We start from the raw sequence: 23,159 nt of genomic DNA on the forward strand, positions 1-23,159 counted from the left end.
AATTGCTAAAACGTCCATAATTTGCGCTTTCCTCTTGTCTTTATTATAGCTCATATTCATTCCAATAAACTTCACGTATACTTGCGTTAGAAACTTTTATGTTCTCATTACTTTGGGAAACATTCTAAGGCTTAACTGTCCGTAATCCGATTCTATGTATATTTCCCAACCTTCCCTCAAGCGATCGTTAAAATGTTCCTTTGACGCTATATGACATTTGCGTATCATATGTGCCGGTGATTATGAAAGTGGCCTAAGTCATACATTTTCCGTTTTTAGCTATTTATAGTTTTGCATATGATGCAATTGAATTCTATTTAACGATGCAACAAACAAGTCAGTCCAAAGGTTTAATTTCTGCTACTTTGCGATGATGGTTTCAGATTATTGCAATAGATGGAACGAAAAATTGGTGATATACTCATTTTGTTTCGATTCTTGACTTTTAGGCTACTTTCATAATCATCAGCACACATATAACGATTACGTACATATATTCGAGTAACAAAGAAAATATTTTTCTTTTTACGTCTACAATGAACTAGCTGTACGAATACTTTCGTTTTCCGCTGTCTAATGATCATAAAGGACAAAATCATTGCACTTTGATCTATCCGTAATTTTATATGTATATGCATTTTAAAATGCATCTTGTCTTGACGGATACATTCGAACGATATAGGTACATATGACAGACCATAATTCAAGAAGTGAAATTTCTGCATGTAATCCTAATGGCCAAGGACTACGAGTTATTCAATAAAAAAAAAAAGTAACAGTAACATATAGCGTCTTATTATGTTCTCGTGAAATATCAAAATTAAAAGCTTGCTTTCACATTGCGTTCATCGCCATGAGATACTGCTTTGTGACTTCAAAGCGACAATTGCACAAACGCGCGCGTCGCTCTGACAAACAAACGCGCGCACGAGAATTTCGTCGTACTAAAGGTGAAAATTTGCGTAGAATTGGACACGCGTTGGATTTATTTAATTTACAACAACGCAGAAACCACGGAATACGTTGAATTCCCCTGGAAATTGCTGCTCGACCGCTACAACGGAGCAGGGGGTCGCGTTAAATGAAACCGCCACTCTACTAAATATCGAATTGGCCGTATAAAAGCGAAACGCCTCGTTGATATCGTTTCTTTCTAGTTGATCCTCCACGCAAGTTGTATATATATAGTTTTATTTCGAGTTGTTTCGTTATCTTTGAAACATATTACGCGGTACGTGTCCGTTTGACGAGTTATTTGCTATGTTTCTTGGATGCAAGTTATCAAACTTTGCCCCCAAGGCGCAAGCGGTCTGAAACGCACTGTACCATGACCTAGTGCAAAAGATATTACTAGGAAGCAACAAGCATAAAACAACTTATGAAAGACTCTCCGGCTCGTTCTTGGAAGCGTACACTTTACTAAAAGATTTACTCGATGGAGCAACTAATCAAAGTTTCTTCAATTTAAGTTGTTTTTACTTTCGACGCCTGGGCCCGTTTGCAATAATTTATCAGCTAATAGAGAGTTACTGAGTTACAAGTTATAGGTTATACATACCTTTTATACGACTTTGTAGCGACAGAAACAACCTATATATGGCACGAAACATAAAAGGAAAGTAATAATGCTACGGAATTACTAATTTTTGACAAAATTTGTAACTTGTCAATTGTGAAAGATTGGAAGCACAGATTAGGAATTAATTATCATTAAATTGACGATAGTAAATTATGTATCTTTATATATGATACGCAGAAATAATGTTAGTCGTTCGATTATCGGAAAACTTGGGTTCTCCGATATGCCCCAAAATTGATTAATACGGTTAATCGAGATCTTATTATATTTGCACAGTAGACATCTCGTGTTCATATAACAGAATATTCAGATACTGGAACGTTCGGATATTGGAACATTCGGATAATTGAGGTTCGGGTACTGTACAGATAACTTGTAAAATGTCAGTAATATCAATTCAATTGCAAGAGGACTTGGCCAGAGGAACAGCCATTATACGTAAATTTTGATCTGGTTACATCATGCAACGATTTAATCTTCTCAAAAATTAAACCTTCTTGAATTCGCCAAATTTTCTGACGACAATATAACACGCTCGTAAGGAAGATGCATCACTGATGAATTATTCATCTTGAAAGCTACATCACCATGCCGCTTTTCAGGAGAGTGGTAAAGCGGAACACGGATGAAAAATTTTCAGATTTTCGGGTGCGGCCTCGCTTAGATTTTCCACCGGATTCCCCAACTCCTGCCGAATTAATCTCTGATCACTCTGTAATGCTCCCTTTGTCCAAGTAACCTTTAACTTTTGCGGTGGTCGTTTCTTACCATTAGATATAGCAACACATACGTGTAGTCACGAAACGTTCACAGAAGTTTACGGTAAATTTTCAGACCCTAGGGAACACGGAGGAGAAATTTAAACTATCCTCGTGTATATTGCAAGGATTATTCACTCTGTTTGGCAGAAACCCGACCAGTGCAAGTATTTTTAACTGTTTCTACACGTGTCTGACTCTGTCATTGATTTGAAACTTTTAGACGTTATAACAGACCGGCAACATTTCGCTACTCCATTCAATACACCGGATCGTCCCCACGGTCTAATTTTGATTTCACGGCGTGACCTCTCTCTTGGATTTTACATTAAGGGCGCATTCTAATATGGAGAATCATTTTTCAGATCTATTTTATGATTTCTTTCTAAATAAATCGTAGAAGCTTTTGGTGCCAGACTTTGTACATGTATTTATCTATGGTTGAAGAATATTCACCATTTTCTTTGAATAAAAATAGTTACAGTTGAGCGAATATTGAGGCGTTTCTTGAGTTGTAGTCGATGTCGTGTCTCATTCCATTCTTTTTATTTCGGTATATAAAATCGATTACCTTATGCCCAGACTTAATTTGATTGAGACACAACAAAGTAGAATTTAATTTAGTTTAATTCAACCGACGGAGTACGATCCAATTGCGGTAAAATGTCCAATATGAATCGAATTGCAAAGGGTTAAAAGATTTTTACTCGCCATCCTACTTATCTAAATTGAAAAAACCAAAAGAATTTTTAATTAGTATAAGTATAGTTATGTAATTCTGTTACATAGCTTCAAGTTGTGGACTAGAATATCCCCTTAAGAGGCCGTTTCCTTTAACTTGTATAGCTCCATTAACTTCAGTAATGCGAAGAAATCCTTTTAAAGACATGGTTTCGAAAATTTATGTTTTAAGAAAAGTATAAAAGGAAAAACAGCGTTTTGAAAGTTCTACGCCAGAACAGTTCTTTAAAATTCCGTTTCATTCAGACGTTCTCGTCTTTCGTTTATTCGAATGGCCCCTTCTCGTCCTTCTGCATTCTCGTCTAAATACTCGCCATTCTCCAGCGCACCGTCAACATTTCTAATATCAGCAAATATGAAGAGTGTATGCGGCTCATTCTCCTTAAATAAACGCTTGGAAAATTCACGGATCGTTCCTCTTAAAAAACAAAGAGGTGTCGAGATCCAAGACTCAAGGATTAATTCGCGATTGGCTGGAATGGTGCGATTAACTCGCATAAGCGGAAGTTGGGAAACGGTAGTTCACCATCTGGTAATAAACCGCTCGGAAGCCGCTAGGAAACTCTCGATAGTTCGCGAAACTTCTGAATGATCTTCGATTATCGGTCGTCGCGTTCCTCAGGCGAGTCAGCTGGATGATGGTCGCGATGCCTGATCCCATAAATCAATCTGCAGTACCTCGAGGAAACGATTTCTCGCTCTTTTTCTCCATTACGGTACACCGAGATAGACCGAAGGGTCAAGTGGAAATAAGGTAGAATTAGATTGAGGCTGAGGAATAGAGGAAGAGGTATGCATAAGCAGAAACCGAGTGTAAAGTTTTCCTGAAGAAATAGGAATAGTCTGGGCAAATGGAAAAGGGAAGGAACAGGGAATCGTTGTGAAGAACACCTACTTTTAGAAGCTCTAGCCGAATTGCTGCGAGGTATGTAGTTGTATTTTCATAGCAAGGCATCCTGCAGTCCAACAGTAGTTAAACTTTTAATTGAACGCCAAAGGAAGCGTGTAATTTGGAAGCAGGCTGTCCTGGAGATCGCTCGGTCGATCAGCGAACGACCTGCTGTCTGTATAGATACCTGGACTAGTCAAACAAAACGATATCGGTGGAATTGATTTAACTGATGTCCCTGAATATGTATTGGATTTGATCCTGCCATTAAGCGTTACGAGGACCTTTTCATGGCGGAGGGGGGGGGGCTGTAGGGATCAACGGTACGTTCGACATTCGCGTTAAATCCGACGTGTAATTCCTGCGTGCAGCCGCTAATGGATTCGAAGTAACCGTTTGGCCTAATTATCATTGATCGCAGTCACAGCCAGTCACCGATCTCCGATCCCCGAATTCTTGCACTCGAATGGGAACTAACTATTCATGATTTTCCTATTGATCAGCCTTGGTGACCGTGTGCCACCGTTCAGTCGACGATGTTTGCCACGATTATGTAAACTGGTTAACAACGAACAATTCGGGACGTGGAAAATGGTCGCGAATAAGCGTAGACCGAGCCACAAATACGAATCCAAGGGGCACCCGGGACTTATTTACGGGAACGAATCGACCGTGATTCGAGTATCCTCAGAGCTTTTCAGCTTCTCTATCCCACGATTAAAAGGCTCGAACAAGTTGCTGTCCCTTTTTAAAATGGCTTGGCTTTTCATCCAGCCCCGCGACTACTTTCGAGCACGATCGATTCGTTATTAATAACCATTTGCCACTGGTGACATCGAGGCTATTCAGTTTTCGACCTCGAGAAGCCGATCCACCTTGCCCTGCACACCATGGAGAAACCCCGGAGACTATCGATTTTGCATTTACCCACCGACCGCCGTGAAGCGTGATAATCACACGTGCGATTGCTACACGTAGGATTGGCCGACGTTGCTGTTGCCCCTGTAATTGTTATTCTCTTTCTATCCCTCTCTGTCTCTCTCTTCCTCTTTCTCTCGTCCTTCGTTTCGTAACATTGCAACGTTTGTTCCGGGACGCACGATTTACGCTTTATCGTGTCACCGACTTTAAACTATGTTTGCGATTATTCGCGCCTCTGTCGTCTTCGAAGCGATTTCCATCGATTTTAACTGTTTCCGATTTTCTTTCGGTTTTTGGGGCACTGTCCTTTTACATGGCGATATTTTTAAGTGTTTTTGTCGGTGTTTGATTGGTCAGGTACATCATCGTTTACATGGATCGAAGTATTCAAGTTTCAAATCTCTGCTCTCATCCCTATTAATCAAGACACTTGTCTTTGAATAATTTGAAACATTTTATCAACATAAATTCATTATTTTACTTCATCGATAATGTGTTTGCAACTCTCATGAAAATTTAAGGTGCTTTTAAATATCCTTCGATTTGAAAGACACAGCGGTTGCTATATTGTCTCTAAACCAAATTATCTTTCTCTGAACCTTGTATTCGTATTATTATTAACATTTTTCACATCGACATTAATTAATCGTGTTTTGTATAAATTTCCCTTATAGCTTAACTCTCGTTAAGAGTTACAATACAAATACAAATTGTTATAATGTTTTTATTGTGTTTATAATTATAATTCACATCATAATTCCTTGGATGCCATTCTCATTAACCGTGTTGTATGACTTTATACAGATTTATAGCTTAACCATCGTTCATTCTTATATATACATTGTTACAATAACGGTATTTCGGCGTCGTTATTCTTGAGGGCTATCCAATTTACGTTAGTTCCGCGGCTGGTACGCCGCTCTTTCTGAATGCATACACGTTGGCGGTACGCATAGGAGAATGTATGCGTCCACTTTGTCAGGGAAGGCGTAATAAGTGGACTCGGGAGGACAAGTTACACACCTACCTATATCGCTAATTCTATTTACATAACGTCCCTTACGTAACACGAATTACTCGTGAAACGACGGCACTAATTCTCTACGCGTTTCTCGCGTGAATATGAGTCATGGTAAACTCTATGTGTGCCGCGAAATTAAAATTAATCCGAGTTTGCTCGCTTCGAATTCACCGTTGACTGAGGTGACGTGGAAAAATCGTACATCACGAGAACAAGTTAAATATCGCGCCCTGGTTCGGTATAGAATGAGCGTACTGATTGAAATCTACCTTCGAGCGAGCTTGCTCGCTATCGGATGCATTATGTACGAGAACTCGTAGTGGATTCGTAACGAGAGACGTGCGATCCATCAGCAACGTGTCACCGAGATTTCGTTTAACGTGTTATCGAAAAGTGAATTCTTCGATCCTACCGTGTCATGAAAATACACTAGGGTTATTCCGTTAATTGAAAGTTCTTGACGCGGAGAAATTGCGAGTATTAAGTCATTTTAGTCTTGCGTTTCTAAGGATAATAGTAATCAGACGGTGGAATATTTGTTTTTCGTCTTCAGTCATAAAATACCTTGTTCAAAGTAATTAGAGAAATCCTAATATGACAATGCATCGCTTAAACAAATCTATTAACAGTAGAACTACCAAGGGCTAAAGTTTAAAAGTTTTATCAAGAAAGTTATAGTACAAGGAATAAGACAAAGTTCATAATGCAGTAACAAGTGTAAGCTTCGATTCACATATTTTACGAAAAACCATGTAAACCCTTAAAAATACACTGTTGTAAATCTATACAATTTCTACGAAGAATTGATCGTTTTGATCACTTTCGTAGTTCTAGGTTCGAGAAAAGAGAAAGGGAGTAGGATAGGTATTATTCATAGGGTAAAGATTTTCATTAAAACAACAATTTAAGTAATGTACGGACACTAAAAATGGATATAAAAATGAAAGCGACATGGAAAGTGAAATTCATACGGTACTCGTACATCCCCATTTTTTAACAAATGATTATGAATTGTTGATTTTATGCATCTTTGAAATTGATAAATTTCGTGCTCTCTGTAGCAAAGTATTTTCTTCTCATCTGAGGGGGAACAGAACACTTTTCATCATGCACGTCAAATATTTCCTCCTTGGAAATGACCAAACTATTTTCTACACGTATAACATGATTTAGAGTCCTTTCCGTAAACATACGATATTTGCTGTTATTATCGTTGTATTCCTTTTCTGAAGCTCATATAGTATGTATTTCCTAGTTGCTCATTTTTCCTCCGTCGCTGTTTTAAACTCGCAATTCAGAGATCTCATGCAGTCATTGTCAGAACTTGTTTGCAGATAATTCTGAAACATGAAGCCCGACTAATCCCGCTACGTATCTTATTGTTTTCAGTTCAAATTTTCGCTAACATGACGTTTTAAGCTGTATATTTCATTATTTCCAGACGATTTTTTGCGTAAAAGTTCCTTACTCTTTCTGCAGAACTCTGTTGCGTTTTCTTTAAATTTATACTTTTCGAACATTTTCGCACATCTTTATATTTTATCAACGTTCCATCTGTTTTACTTCGCAATAATTTCCGTACGACGTGTATCCTGTTATAAACAGAATTAAAATTACAGCACACGTGAAAATGTTGAAACGTAACGCGAAGAGCTTCTCGGTTAATCTAATTGGAGCGGAGAAAACTGAAGGAATTTAAAGAACGATCAGGATAAAAAAGAAAATCGAATCCTTCAGTTGATATTTCCGAGTAAATATCTCTGAAGATATGCGTACGGCAAACTTGCTCATTGTCAGTCGAGTTAGTTGCTTCTTGTTCATTGTCAGTCAAGTTAAATAGTTCCTTTCCTCTTGGATCGGGAGATTAGGAAAATCAGCTCGTATGAAATTTCGTTCAACTCTGTGTACCCGAGACTCTGATATGTTTAATCTAATTCGAGCAGAGAGAGAACGAAGATTAAATCAGTCCCGACCTCTTCTCCGTTTTCTCCAAAAGAATTCCTTCCCGATAGCGGAGCTTGAAATTGCGAGTAGTCGAGATAAATGGATGTTAATTCGGTCCGGATTATTATTATTTATCCAATCGTGGCTCCATTTATTGGTGTCTGACACGAAAGGAGAAATCGCTCTGGGGAAATCCCGGGTTTACAAAGTTGCTATTAAGTCAGCAACGCGTTTAAGACGACGAAATTTTTTATAGGTCTCCGGGAATCTTCATCGAGGGCAAAGAAGCTACCGGAAGAGCTCTCTATACGGCTTCGAAGTCGCCTGGACTCATTTCACGGGAATGAATAAAAGTAATTTGCTAAAGAGCTTCGGTTCTATCCATCTGCAACCTTGGAGCCCACGGTTCTCTCCCCTTCTGTGCCTACCCTGTAAAAACACCATTTATGAGTCGTCCTGTATGCGGGGTGCTTCCGCAATCATGATATGTACAGTCCGTGACCATTGAATTAAGTCCACAATTTCATGCTTCCAGCTACTGTGTGTAACATACACACGTACTATGTAAGATAAATGGCAAGAAGTCCTTGGTTGTCGGCTATAAATATCGGAACACATACCGATTACGTTTCTTAGAAAACTCCAACAAACTTTATTTTTCTTAATATTTGAAATTATAAGGCACATATGTTGCGAATGAAATAACTGATTTAGGATAAAATAGCTAAAAAACTGCAGCGAATAGTATGCAATTTATTCGTCTAAATATCAATAGCTGTTCTAATATTTATGGTCGGCAGTGCATGTAGCAATTACTTGATTCGTAAATTACCAAGCGCAAAAATTGGAAAATTTTGAAAGTAGCAGAATGACGACCTAATTGCCACCTAATTTCACGTGAACTACGCTACGTATTTCGTAAAGATACACTAGTAATTTATTTAAAACGTCAGGAACAAAGATCCATAATTGGAAACTTACGTCTAGTATACCGGGCAGATATGCAACATCATTTTCTTTGAAAACGAAACCTCAAAACGTTTTATTCTAAATGCTCGACTTATTTTGTCATGAGAAATCATCCCCTGTTTTACCGCGATCAGGGAAACAGCCAGTACGTGTGTACGAGCAGAGAAACACTCGCGTAACATTCAGAAGCCCTTATCTTCGTATCTGTTTTCCAGAGAAAAGGATTCTTGAAGAATTCTGAATTCCCCTTTTTAAAGTCGAACCACAATCCCGATAGGTATCTTTTTCTTTCCCTCTCTCTTTATTTGTTCAAGAAATTATGCCCTCGCCGTGGTCTCGTCCTCTACCGCCCACTCATTTCGCATCCGCCAATTGAAATTCTTCCTCGGACGTCCCCATTCATTTTGGATACGAAAAGAACGCGAACCCTTCGTACAAGAGTCGTTCGAGTTGATCGTAAAGTGCGACCTTTGATACGGTAAATGAGACAGATCGATAGGAGCGTGAAGCTAAACGTTCTTGTCGAGTTTGTTTAACGCTAGTAAAATTAATCAAGTCGAGACAGTGCTTTAAGAAATTTGTGGTTTTGTTTAATTAACGTAGTGGAAGCGTATTTTTACTATGATTATATATAATCATTGGTAATACGATTTAGTAATAAAAAAGCAGCTTGTTCCTTCGGGATTACCTTTGCACTGAGGGACGTACGGTATTGCTTGAAAGTATACAGTAGAACTTCATTTACCTGAATTTATCGTGGAAGCGGTTTATGTAATAGAAATTGATCAAGTTTCTGTACTTACGTATCCTATATTTTTCATTTATACGATAGAAGTTCAAGTGCAAATAATTAAGATAGATTATAAATCAATAATTATAATTGATCGAAAAGCATTAAACTTCTATTCCTATAAATGAGTGAAGCTCGGATAAACGGATTTATTGAAGTCTTGCTAAATTAAAACAAATAATTCAAACTAACAAAAACAGTTTGAAACTAATTTAGCCATCGAATCGCGTGCAAGTTAAATTGATCGAATATATGAGATTTGAAAAAGTTTACGCGCAGTTAAAATTAATTAATATAACGAATATAATCTTAATGAATTTGATAAAACTAATTTCATAGAAGATAATAATTTTAACATATCGGAGGTAAATTTGTGAATAAATAATCTATGTTTCATATGACATATGTTTCTTAATTCCACAAGAAGGTAAAGAAGACAGCGATTATTTCTTTTAATCGTGAGTTTTCCATTAATTCATAGCTGTCACTAAAAGCCATGTATTAATACAAATCGAGCGATGTCGTTGTATTTATGGTCGATATTACTTTCCCCCCTTGATTAATTCTACCTCGTATGATCTCATTTACTCCATGAGAGGGCAAAGTTACACGCACCCCTACGTTTTTCATTCCCTCGAGCTATTTCGAAGCGCTACAGATAAATGAACCCAATTATTTTTTCACTTCTTCTATTCACCAACGAATTTTCATGGAGGTTCAGCGACAGTTCTGATAGCATCGATTAATTCCAAAAGTTACAAAGGAAGATCCTCCCTGATCGTGTCGTCCAATCTCGGAGACACCCCTTACGTTATATCGGATGAACTCATAACGAATAGACGGATTATCGCTGGTCGATGTGAAAATGTAAACCGTTTGAAAGGTGATGCTCGATGAAGACGCGTCGTTACGCGTAACGACGAGTTGGTTAATTGGGCCTCTGCAAGAGGAACTAAGGAAAAGAGGAGAAGCTGTAGTTGCACCTTCGAGAAAAAGATAATAAGCAGCTACCCTTGTTACAGGATTCTCGGAACTTGCGTATTACAAATGCTGCAATTAAAAAAGTCCGGTATGTAGTTACCAGAGATAAACCGCTTACGACGAAGTTACCTTAATTACCAGGGAATCTCGTAAATTTTCGCCGCTCGAGTTATTTCTGCTGCTCTGATGAATTTCGTTATTCAAAACGGCGCGGTTTAGGCTAACTCTGACGCGCTTCTTACATTTGAATAATCATACAGAGAAAGAGAGAGAGAACGTGGTAGCCTGTTTTCAGCCGCTTATTTACCAAATCGATCCAACTCCACCCAACAAAAGATTCAATCAAGCACTCTGGTGCTAAAATTTGAAGAAGCGGAGTAATCATTTGTGTACGGTACATTTATCGAAGAGGGATACGGTAAATTATAGTCGAGGCCAAAAGTAAGTAGAAGTAGGGGAAGTGTGTATATAGGTATCGATGAAGTTTGATCGAACCGGTGCTAATGTTACATACTGAAATTTTATTCATTATATATCCCTCTAGTACGTAGATTATTCAATAAATATTTGAAATTAGTATCTGCATTTTTGCGTAAATACGACATATATAATGAAACTTCGTCGATGCCTATTTTCACTACCTATCCACGTACGTCCCATCCACTTATGTATGTATATTTGTCGATTACTGTAAGAGAAGGCACAATTGTGAACCGTTTCGTTCATCTAGATATCGAAAGTACGAGATATAGGTTCTACATTATGGTAGTGTATTTGTTTTCGAACGGTCTATTAAATACGCTGGGTATGTTTATCGCTTTTCAGACATAGGATACCTTGTATGTGTCTAACTTTAGGAATAATTTACCACGCGAATATACGAGCGTATTGCAACGGGGGTTGGGGCTAGCTTGGCGAGCCATAGGCAATGTATCAGTTTTCCTGGCACCGATGAAATCAATAACGGCTCGCCTCTTCGATAAAATTTCAAACCGGCACGCGCTTTCTTCTCCATTAAGAAGCTTTTCAAAGGAATGGCGGAAGTTGCAGAGTTCTTCGAACAGTGACGTTCAGCTCGAAACGCGCTTTAATCCCTGTCAGTGAAATATCACTGAATAGATTCCTTTGTTATTAGTTTTATTCTTCTCGCTTCCTTGTCCGTACGCAGGCCGTACAGAGGTAAGTTCTTAGTCTGGTTATTCTCGGATTCTCTCATGAAATATCTTTCCGGCAGTGCTTTTGTCCTCGCGAACGCGTTATTAAAAGTTTAACAAGTTCTTTGCACGTGGCGACGACTCGTTTTCCGTGAAATCACCGACATCTCCCATTATGTCGAGCTCTTTGATCCTATCCTCGAAGGTGGCATCGAATTATAACGTACTGTTGCAGCGAATAAAATTAGGCTAATTGAAGCGTAACATTAGTTGGTCCACCTCATTTTCATTTGATCGTATATTAGGTTGTCCGAAAAGTTTCTTTCGTTTTTATGTGAAAATAACGGATGCACAACGTTCGTTGTTTTATGTTATTTTATTGAATTATGTATGATACATTTTGTTCTATTACTAGAAAATGGATCGTACGTAATTCAATGAAACGAAATAAAACAAAAAATGTTGCGCATCCATTGTTTCCTTATAAAACGAAAGAAACTTTTCGGACAATCTAATACATTTTCCTTTGTTCTCATTTTTATTGTTTGTTTATTCACATCCTTTTGATTCGTTGATTTGCATTTGGTTAGTTGATTTACATTTATCGGTTCGTTGGTTTACATTTATTGGTTCGTTGGTTTACATTGTTCGATTCGTTTATTTATGTGTTACATTTTTTAAATCATTTTCAATTCAATCGTAGCTTTTCATCGTTAAAGAATGCTTTAATTTTGTGACGGTATAAAAAGATCGTTATTGACCTATACGATTTCTCGCGTATAGAGATTTTGTTAAAACATTAAAGGCCACTTTGTTTGCTGAAATTTAACATAAAAATTCGAGTTTCTTTTAATTGGAAATGTTTTGTTATTGCTTGTTTGTGCATATTCTTCGGTTCATTTATTTATTTGTCACGACAAACATGGCTAATTTAAATATAAAATTAATTAATCTTTTGTTTATGTATTTTTGTTTCGTTTAATCGCAGCTTTCGATTCATTAGCTTCTTTATTCGTTGGTTTTATATTTTTTGCTAGATCGCTGTAAGGCAAATACAGTTAAAATACAATTTAATTATGATATTTAGACAATACACCCGACTTATTCTCGGCACGATTATTTACATTTTACTATTTGTTCATATATTTTTGATTCGTTTATTCAAAGTTTTTTGCTTCATTCGCTTACGTTCTTTGGTTGATCGATATACATTTTTTGGTTGATCGATTTACATTTTGTCACTAATTTGTTTTACACCTTTCGATTACTTAATATCTTTCAATGTACCTATCAACATCTCCTATTTGTTACGGCCCAAAATATAACAGAATATTCAATGCGTATCAAGATGCTTCAACGTGCTCTGCTTAATTAATACGCGATTAATGCGAACTGCGTTTCGCGAGTACCGTTTCGTAGAATATCAAATGGTATTCGAGTCTGCGACAACTAGTTATGCCGACCGTTTTTGCTATATGAAATTTAACGAGAGTCAGTATTCGTGGGTAACAGTGGAAAGTTTCGGGCGAACTAAACAAATTTATACGGCTGCGGTCACCCTCCATCGAGCAACTATCCGATTCGCATCTAACTCGTAAAGACTTGGCTGCTTCCAAGGTATTTTCCTTTTTGCGAAATTGGAATCAGTCACCAGGATATCTATTCGTTTGAAAGCAATGGACGGAAGCAAGGAAACCGACGATCCGTAGTGAAAGTTTTCGCGTTCATTGCGTTTTACGCGAACAACGCATTGTCGGTACAGTTATTTGAACTTTTGTTCTCGGCCCTTTGAAACGTCCACGTGGAAACGTGCTACCCGAGAAAAATCGTCGTTGTCGTCGTTTGTCGTTAAAGGAGAAAAAGTATATAGTTACCGTGGACGTTTCGAGTCTCACGTTCTTCGTGAAAACAGAGCGAGTAGATGAAATCGTAAACGTAATTCGCCGTGGAAAAATGATTCTGTTCCTCGAGAGAAAGAGAGAGAGAGAGAGAGAGAGAAAAAAAGGGAGACGGCGTTACTCCGCACGACAGCTGCATCCTTAAACCATGGTGCGAGAAAAGTAATTTAATTTTCTATTCCGGCTTTTCTTTGGCGCGATGTTCAGGCTCCGTTGTATTTTTCCTAGAACAGTGATTTACACGGTCCAGGCACGATGTATAATATGCGCAGACATGCAAAGTAGATGGAAATGCAGGTGTTTTTGCTCGCTAAGGATCCTGCTGTTTCAACCGTTTGTCCCTGCCAAGTTATGAGCGGCTTGTGTTCATCCTCGAATAACACGTACATACTGTTCATCGATATTTCTCACCGTTGTAAACTACCCACATATCACGGTGGATTCCGTGAAAGATGCAGCGACGAGGAAAATTAGCTATCCTCGGCTCGACGGCCGCTGGATGTCGAAACCTTGACTTAATGCGGACTTGTTCGCGTGACTGAATTTATTACGCTTGCCTACAATTAGAGGCGTTATTCCGTCGGGGTACGAGCAAAGAATTCCGGCCTCTGTTGCGGAACAGGAGGAAAGTAAGCGGAACGATGTGCCCGTGGAAGATTGCGGGGAAAGAACGAGGCATAAACTCTGTGAAATCGATACTCGCCGCATTGGAAGTTCATATCACCTGATCCGAGGCCAGGCAATATCAATTGCACGGATGGAAATTCTCACGTAGACGCACGTGTTTACGGACGTAATTTAAGGGATGGTTGCATCGTTCGCCGTCTCATCCTAGATAAGTAGTGTTGGCCCGATAGTTCCTGGCCTCGACAGTATTGCTTCGCTATCGAGGATTACCGAAACGTGTTAAACGGATGGTCGGTTTCTAAACTACGATCGACTCTTTTGCAATTTCTAATCCACGGTAGATTTCCGTGCTTCCCGAACGATTCCATCGTGTGTTTCCTTCCTGGCATCTCGTAAAGTTTTTTGTTTTCCCGCAACACGCGCTCGAGAGCGTAAAAGGAAGGGAAGGGAGCCTTAAGCATGTCTATTCTTCAACTTGAAGCGTGTGCGGTTCTTTGGACGATTTTAATAGGAGAGCTTTTTTCAAGCTCGCAAGGACGCGAGTGCTGGTGCCGTACAAAGGAGCACCCGGGGGAAACGTCTCGTTGCTTCGTTTGCAGTTAGTCTTGCTGCCTTTTCACGGTGCAAACTTGTTATTTCTGCGATGGTCTACCCGACGCTTGATTGTCGTTTATTGGATTTGAGTAATTTTAGAAACAAGTACCACGAGGTTCGCGCGAGACCAAGACCGGGTTGTTCCTAAAATTCTCTCAGGGAATTGTATTAATCCCGCGGTGACCCACGAAATTTCATTTCGAATTAAATACATCTTTACGGGCTTGCCGGGACCCAGGCGTTACGAGCGACGCTTTACGTCACGTTAAATTTCTCATTGAGAGAGAAACATAATTTTCGAATGGTTAATATCACTATATTTTTAGCATCGCTTTATCTTTTATCGTTCGTTTTACCAGAGAAGAGCGCTAATTCATCTCGAAGCGGCGCGGCGCTCCGAGTGCTCTTAATTGTCTGCCAGTTGTGCTCATTAATCAACAATAACAGTCAAACGTGTATCGACTCGGTGTAATTCGTTTTTAAACAAGTCATCAATTTACGCTAACAAACCTGTTTAACGCTTTCTCTCTTTTTTATCCCCTGATGTTTTTTTGCACAATAGCCTACAAATTTAAAGGTACGAGAGACACCATGTGCTACATATGGTCCATCGATATTGAAAACAACTAGAAACATCTAAAGGTTGAACATATGTCGTCGATCACAAGTATTAATTAATTAATTAATTCACATTTAATACATTTCATTCATTACTTTTATCTTGTATTTATTTCATTATAAATGAGTTATTCTATTCGCAACATATGCGTCTTGTAATGTAAAATATTAAATAACATATAATTTGTTGGAGTTCTCCGATGAATGTAACCGGTAGGCGTATCAATATCTATAGATGGCATTGTGTATTCGAAGTTAAAAAGTATAGAGAAACATTGGCAAAAGCCTGTACAGCATCGCACTTGCTTCTAATTTCCTGTAATTAGCACATAGATTGCAAATAAACTTGGCAAAGGATGAAAAAGAATTCTTAAAGAATTCTCAACTCTTTTATTACATTCGAACCTTTGGAATTTGGCGCCAAGTGAATTTCATCGGTGACCAATATTTGCATAGAACTTCTCACGCATTTCCTTTTTTCCGTTTATCTTCCCTCGTAAGGATATCTCGCGTTTTCATGATAGACGTTATCGAGTTTTTGTTTCCCCGGTGTCTCTCGATGTAACGAAAAGAATTGTGATATGCTTGACGAGCAATTAAACGAGCTTCGTGATGTCGTCTGATACCACCGGCTACGTCATCTCGTTCCACCGCCACGGAATTGATATTTCGCATAAATCACCCCTAAGACTTTACACTGCTGCTTCTGGTGGCTATAACATCTGGGTACACGATCTACGGCCAGCGTACAAGTAGGGAAATATTCCCTCGTAAATTTTACTAATTGCATTATGAAGTAGTATTATAGTTATTTTTCTTCTATTATTTACGATTTAAAGAATACGTCTGTTTCATTTTGAAGCATTATGAATATACGTATAATAGAGGGCTCCGAAATTTTTATTTCAAGTAAATTTAAGTAATTGTATCATGAAGAGTTTTATCTCAATTTTTTACGACGTTTTTATTTTGAATAATACCAGTTAAATAAAAAACCAGTTTTGAAATAATTTCGTTTAGAAATGCATAATTATACATACAACATAATACCGAGGCAACAGAATAAAAGAAATTTGAAGAATTATGATTTACAATTAGGGAAAATCCAGAATTTATGATAATGTTTTCCATGTTTTCACAACCACTTGTTTAGAAGGGGCTACAGAATTATTTAAATATAAATGAATATAAAAATACGTGAATAACATCAAAAGTATTCTAAAAAGACTTCTTTACTACAAAACAGAGGTACTTTCATGAAATCCCGCATTTAAAAATTACTAGAATGAAAGTCAGAGATAATAGGAAATGAGGGAAAATATATATAAAAGAGTAATGCCATTAATTATGTTCTTGTATCTCATGCTTCAAATACGGAAGGAAATTATAAGATGAGCAGAATGATAACTTTTATCAAATATACCAATAATTTGGTAACGTACATACAGACAAGCAGTTATCGTACTATCCTTTTTTACGATTTCATTACTTTAGAGTTTTAACTATATATTTCTAAGTAAAAAGATGCTAAGAAATCTTTTGTCGCGCTGTTATTTCGTACAGTTTTGTCCCGATGTGCAAGTAATTTCTTTCTGTCATATAGAGCGTTTCACTTACTTTGGATTCGCGAATATCTCATGGATAGCTATGCTTTTGGCGATATAAAGAATTGTGTCATGAGTTATGTCAAAGTTAGTTTTCATTCATGAGGCATAAACACAAGAAACACTGTCTTGTATCGCTTGTATCTTAGCGTTCCTTAATACATTTTTCTGCAGGATAAAAACATGTATCGAGTGGTGTATAAAAAGATACGCAATTTTACTTAAAAGAATGTTGACGAGATTGAAGACTCATGGAAATGACCTGGAAAAAATCGGGAGCAATACTATCCGTCACTCCGGATCAGTTAACTTCATCCTGACACAAATCCTGCATCGGTGAAACTGACCGATAATAAGAAATCCACAAACAAACCACCCGGTATATTCGCTTCTGTCCCTCGGAAACTTATTCGCGCATCTCATCGAAGATAAATTCTTTGTTTTATACCGGATGACACTTGGATCGTGACTTTGCGTTTCTTCCTATTCGCCACTTCCGTCTTGGCGGTTCTCCTCCGATATAAATCTTTTTTACTACCTTCATTCTGAATAGATATTCACGATGGTTTATACGGAATAGCAAGCAGTTCGAGTCGCATAAGAAAGGGGTTGATTCGGGAAGTTTGTTCAGTGAAACGAAAATTATGTCTCCGTAAGGGAAACGTCAGGACGACAGTGGACGGACTCGTTCGTATGTCGATGAACCGGCTAACAGTGAATACGCGTTATGCACCTGGGATATACTCGCAAGAACGCAGAGAACAGGCAGACCGCGGCGATAACAATGTGACCCCGTTTAGATATAATGGCGGACCTGGTAAGTTAGACCGGTGGACACAATGCTATATTTTCGTTATTACGCGCCACCAGGCGCACAAACCACGGTAAATCGTGATTGATTTGTCAGTGGATACCAGGAGTTTTGTACCAGCCTTCTAAATCGTCGATTGCACCGTCGGCTAATGGCCGACAAAGTATCGTTATCGCTTCGTATTTTACAATAAATCGGCCAAATATGCATTGAGGTTGTTGTCCACCCTCCAGTATAACGTATGAACATCATCAGGCAAATATTGGCACATACATAACTACCTATCCATTCAACAGAAGAGCGAAACAATAACGTTCAGTAGTGCATCGATGTTATTTGCTGACCACTTGAATATTAAAAGGGTAAATTTTGTATGTTATATAATGGCGAACAAAAGAAAGTTCATAAAATAGGAAGTAGAAGGAGATACGAATAAATGTAATATACATGTAACATAAAATAGGGACGATCGATATTTACGCTACCACCAATATTGTAAAAAGTTTTTAGCACAAAAATTACTAAAATTTATAGCGCATCGATGTTAAAGTTTCTGTTATCCATATGTATATCCGCAACTATACGTGTAGATAATTAAACTTTTAGCTACAGGCGAATATTTCAATTTCCCGAACAAAGAGGCGCTCCGCTTTCATTCGTTATTTTGATTCTATCAACCTGTTCTTTCTTTCATCTGCGTCTTAGCACGTGTAATTTATTCATGAATATGATAAAATATGCAAAGATAACGTCTTTCGAGGCTTTAATGCGAAAGTAACTTGACTTGATTAAGAAATATCGGTTTCTAATGCTCGAATATCCCGAAAAATAGATGTGCCATGATTTTAATTCATGACGCGCAAAGATTCCGTTAATATTTTCGACAAATTCTACTAATTTTTCGTCGTCTATATTTTATTACTGTCGCGTCACCAACAACAAATCTCGTTGTCAATGTACGAATAGCACGTAAGTGGAATGCGACCGTAGCTTGATTGGTAAATCGTTTATACCGTTACCGAGACGGTATATTCTATTAAAATACGTATCATCAGCTTGTTGACGATACAACGAGAAAAGTAAATTTTTCGGAATGTTCGAAGCAGAGAACTGTTAATAACTCGAACTATTTAGCGACGAACTGGGTTTCGAGGTTTCGTTTACGTATATTCATTGCTATTTAAAAAATGGTTAAAACAGCTTTTGGATTGTAAAATGTATCTTGTTACGTACAATAATTTCATTAAATGAAATAGGTGGTGATATTACTCGTCTCGGGATATAGTTCATATACAAAGTTAATTTGAGATGTTCAGGAATTTCATTGATTAGCTTCGTAAACTGAAAAATATAGAAATTTATATTTATTTATTTCGCCAACATCTTATGATAAACCAACTTCTGGAAGTAAATCATTTGTTTTTAAAAAATCGAACATTAATCATCTATTTATATGATTAATAAATTAATGAAATTAACAAATTAATAAAAGAGTGGAGTTCGTTAGTTTGGTTTGTGACAGACTTGTATATGTCGCTCGTGCATTTTAGTGTTACATATACGTCGGCCTTTACCTCGATCATCGCTCTACAAGCATCGAAAGTAATTCCCTTAACTTTTACACGTGCGAAGCTGAAAATTAGCTAGAAAATTATTCGACAACTCGGATAAAGAAGAAAATCACGCCATACGCATGAGAATAGTGTTTTCTCGCGAAAATAGCAAAAAGAAGCAAGAAGAAGCTCGAGATTGAGACAAATACAGGCCCGTACGCTCCATCGAGTTAATGTTCTTTCCGCGCCACCCTTTGCCACTTTTCTTCTCGCTCCGTTTCCAGTTGCTTTCATCTCACCTTATTCACCCCTCTGTTTCACTTATATTCTCCGTTTTTCCCGTCACGCAGGTATCACCGTTATTTATCCTCCGAACGTTGTCATCATTTTTCACCGACCATATTATACCAGCGCGTTACCTACTCTTGCTATTCGTTCGTATTTTCGGGCAGAACGACTTTTTGAAAAATCAGTTGGAGGATGTCTCGTTTCCGCGCTCGAAACCGGAAAGAGATTGATGGGACCGAACTGCGGGGGATAGATCGATCTCACGATACGCCGCTGTATGTTTAGTTTCCCGGACGGGGGTGGCGAGGGGGATGAAAAGCGAACATTCCGCTTTAACGATACGCCGCCTGTAAGTAGGATTTAATTAAAGGGACAACGGTAGCCGTTAGAGTGGTGTAGATTCTTTCGTGTTCGCGCGATTCATTCCTGTCAGAGTTTCCGCGTTCCATTTTAAACCCCTGCTCCACCTCGCGAACGCGTGCGGCAACGCGTAATTAAATCGCGTTATTTGCATACCTTCCGTTTTCTCCTGAAACTTTGTCGCCAATTATTCAGCGTATTCATTTGCGAACTCAGGAACGACTGGTATAGCGGAAGTTACGCTCGGTGATTTGTCACCGTGCAGTTTAGATGCATTCAAACAAAATGTACATTTTCCCGTTCGCTAACAACTCTGTTGGCGGGATTGGCCCACGTGCCATTTTCACCCGGTTAGAAAAATAGAAAAGTATTTGCTGTTCGATCGTTCAGAAACAACGTTATCGAGAATCGATTTGTCAACGCCAATGGTCGAATTGAATCGACTGTATTATACTAGGAATAATTTTTAAAACGATCTATATACTCTTCGTACGAAAATTTGTATCTTACGGCTGTTTCGGTAAAATTGATTATCGATACGGGCTCGTGTTCAACTCATGTCGTTCTAAGGTTGCTGTATTTTACCCGAGATGAATTCAATAGGACCCAAGTGGCCTCCGTTCCGACAATTATTAGCCATCGGACGGTTCCAACTCCCTCGCGTGCGTCTAGGATATTTTTCCGACTAAACCGTCACATTCTGAGAAATATTTCATCTTTATTGTATTTTCAATAGGTTTTCCGGTTCACTCGCAGTCTATATTTAAGCAGACTTTTATTCGTAAAGCCCGAATTTTGGAAATATCGCGTAATTTACTTAAAAGAGATAGGACACCACCATTCTTCCACTGAATACCGGATCTCAAGTAAACATGCTATCTGCGTGTCAACTCGTGTTGAAGAACGCGATTTGTTGGCGCGTTGGCCAAACGAAACGCATTTACGTCCTATTTGCGCCTTAGCGGTTCGTCTCTCTTTACTCATTAATTCACCGACGCGATCCGTAACTGTCTGGCGTAGTTACAAGCCCATTAACGTTGGTCGTGGCATCGAGATGCGTTTACCGATGTCTCGCCAACCAGTTAGCAGTGGGATACCACTTTACCGATAAGTAAACTTACTCTATTTCGAGGGCAGAGCTTCCAAAATCAGAATCGATAATTCCTCATATTTCTACGGAAATGAAATTTCATGCAAGATCTTCAGTGGATAGAACAAATCTTAGACAACAAGAAGCTTACCTTCGAAAGTCTCTGCTCCAGCAGGCGTATATCACCGGATTCATACCGCTGTTGATCCAACCCAACCATGTGACCGCGGCGAATACGATTTTCTCTTTCCATATGCACTGCGAGCAAAAGCCTGACCAGAGATTGACAACGAAGAACGGCAGCCAACAGATGATGAAGACACCCATCACGATGCCCAAAGTCTTGGCTGCCTTTTTCTCCTTGGCGAACTTGGCCAGCTTGCGCGACAAGGAGAAATTGTTTCCCCGATGCTGCTTATTGATCCTTGTCGAGGGCACTCTGGTTAAACAGTTGTTGTGCATGGTTGTCAGAGGCTCTTCGAGATCCTGAAGATCTTCGGGCGTGCTCGAAGCGGTGCGAAACAGGTGCCTGGCGTCGGTATTTGTCCCGCCTCCTCGATGTATCCTCAGAGTGAGCTCCAATTCACCTGAGGCCATTATAACTTGTTTGGTACCGAGCTTGAGGCTCTTGGTCTGGAACACGGCAGCCCGGTAGATCTTGTAATAGGTGAACACCATCACGAACAGGGGTAAGTAGAAACTGATGGTCGACGAGAAGATCAGATAACCCAGGTGCTCGGTGAACGGACACTTGTCCTCTGGCACTTCCTCCGTACGGACAGCCCTCCACCACGCGATGGCTGGAAAGGAGATCGCGCTCGAGCAGATCCACACGATGGCTATCAGGATGGCGGCACGTTTCCTGCTCATTTTGCTCGGATAGGTGAACGGATCGGTGATCGCCCAGTAACGATCCAAGCTGATAACGCAGAGATTTAAGATCGACGCGGTCGAGAAGAGGACGTCCAGCGAACGCCAGACGTCGCACCAGTCCGTGGTGAACAGCCAACGGTTCTCCAGCACCTCGTAAATCGCGCTGAACGGCATCACCACTAGTCCGACCAAACAGTCCGCAAACGCCAATGACGTGACGAAATAATTGGTCGCCGTGTGGAGATACCTCTCCCTCACCACCGCCAGAATAACCAGCGTGTTACCGAACACGGTGGCGACCGAGAACAGGAACAGGAGTATCGCTAGACCGGCCCTATCGGTGGCAAGGTTCCAAAGATCTTCGTAGGTACGGTTCTGGGGCGGAAAACTCGCGTTGTAAAAACTTCGATTCAATTGATTACTCGATACGTTTGCCTCTTCTTCCGATCCGAGCAGGTAGACCGCGCTTTCGTTCATTTTTCGTGGCACGTGCAGCCAGCTTCGCGCGCTCTTTCAATCAGAGACCCGGTCCTATCAGGTCGTCGATCCGTCGACGCCGCGTTTCCTCCTCCCGATTTTCGTCTTATCTCTCATTTTTTAAATCTAACGAGAGATCCGTTGATGTATACACGGATATTTACGATGTCTATCCTCCTTCAACTGTCTTCTTCGCGAGTTTCTTTGCGTTGATTATCTGTGTTTCCTTAGTTCGTTTCAGGAATACGATTGTAGTTGTTGGGATTCGAACGATTGCGACGTGGAAGGTTTCGTCGCTTCGACTAGACGGCTTTAACGAGTCGTCGCATCTTTCGGAGAATCTGAAACAGGCGAAGGAAGATTGGTAAGAAAGCTCGTGGTTGGTTAGTATGTAAGAGATTGAAGACATAAAGCTGCGTTTCTCCGGTATCATCGGAAAGCTGTCGGTTTTTATTGCAATTGCGTCGCGAAGCAAATGCTCCAGCATTTCCCTTCGCTTCTACGTGTATCTTACGATTTTCTTGCTAGTTGAATCAAAGAAAATTCTGCAACATTGATATTGCATATCGTATAAGTAGTACGAGTATACGCGATTGCTCATTAGAGAAGTTAATATCGT

General features: G+C 39.2%; 1 protein-coding gene across 7 annotated transcripts in view; it reads right to left on the reverse strand.

The window, feature by feature from the left end:
- The window catches only part of LOC122575345 (dopamine receptor 2), an 81,740-nt gene that overhangs the window by 27,426 nt on the left and 31,155 nt on the right, over positions 1–23,159 (reverse strand). For all 7 annotated transcript variants that reach the window (XR_006319408.1, XM_043744137.1, XM_043744141.1 and 4 more), the window contains one exon: positions 21,342–22,881. Coding sequence is in view for 6 of the 7 variants with exons in the window: in XM_043744137.1 (XP_043600072.1) it covers positions 21,342–22,540 (1,199 nt within the window). In the remaining variant the exon portion in view is untranslated. The remainder of the gene's footprint in view (positions 1–21,341; positions 22,882–23,159) is intronic.

The sequence above is a fragment of the Bombus pyrosoma genome, linkage group LG15, assembly GCF_014825855.1.
Source record: "Bombus pyrosoma isolate SC7728 linkage group LG15, ASM1482585v1, whole genome shotgun sequence".
Lineage (NCBI taxonomy): Eukaryota > Metazoa > Arthropoda > Insecta > Hymenoptera > Apidae > Bombus > Bombus pyrosoma.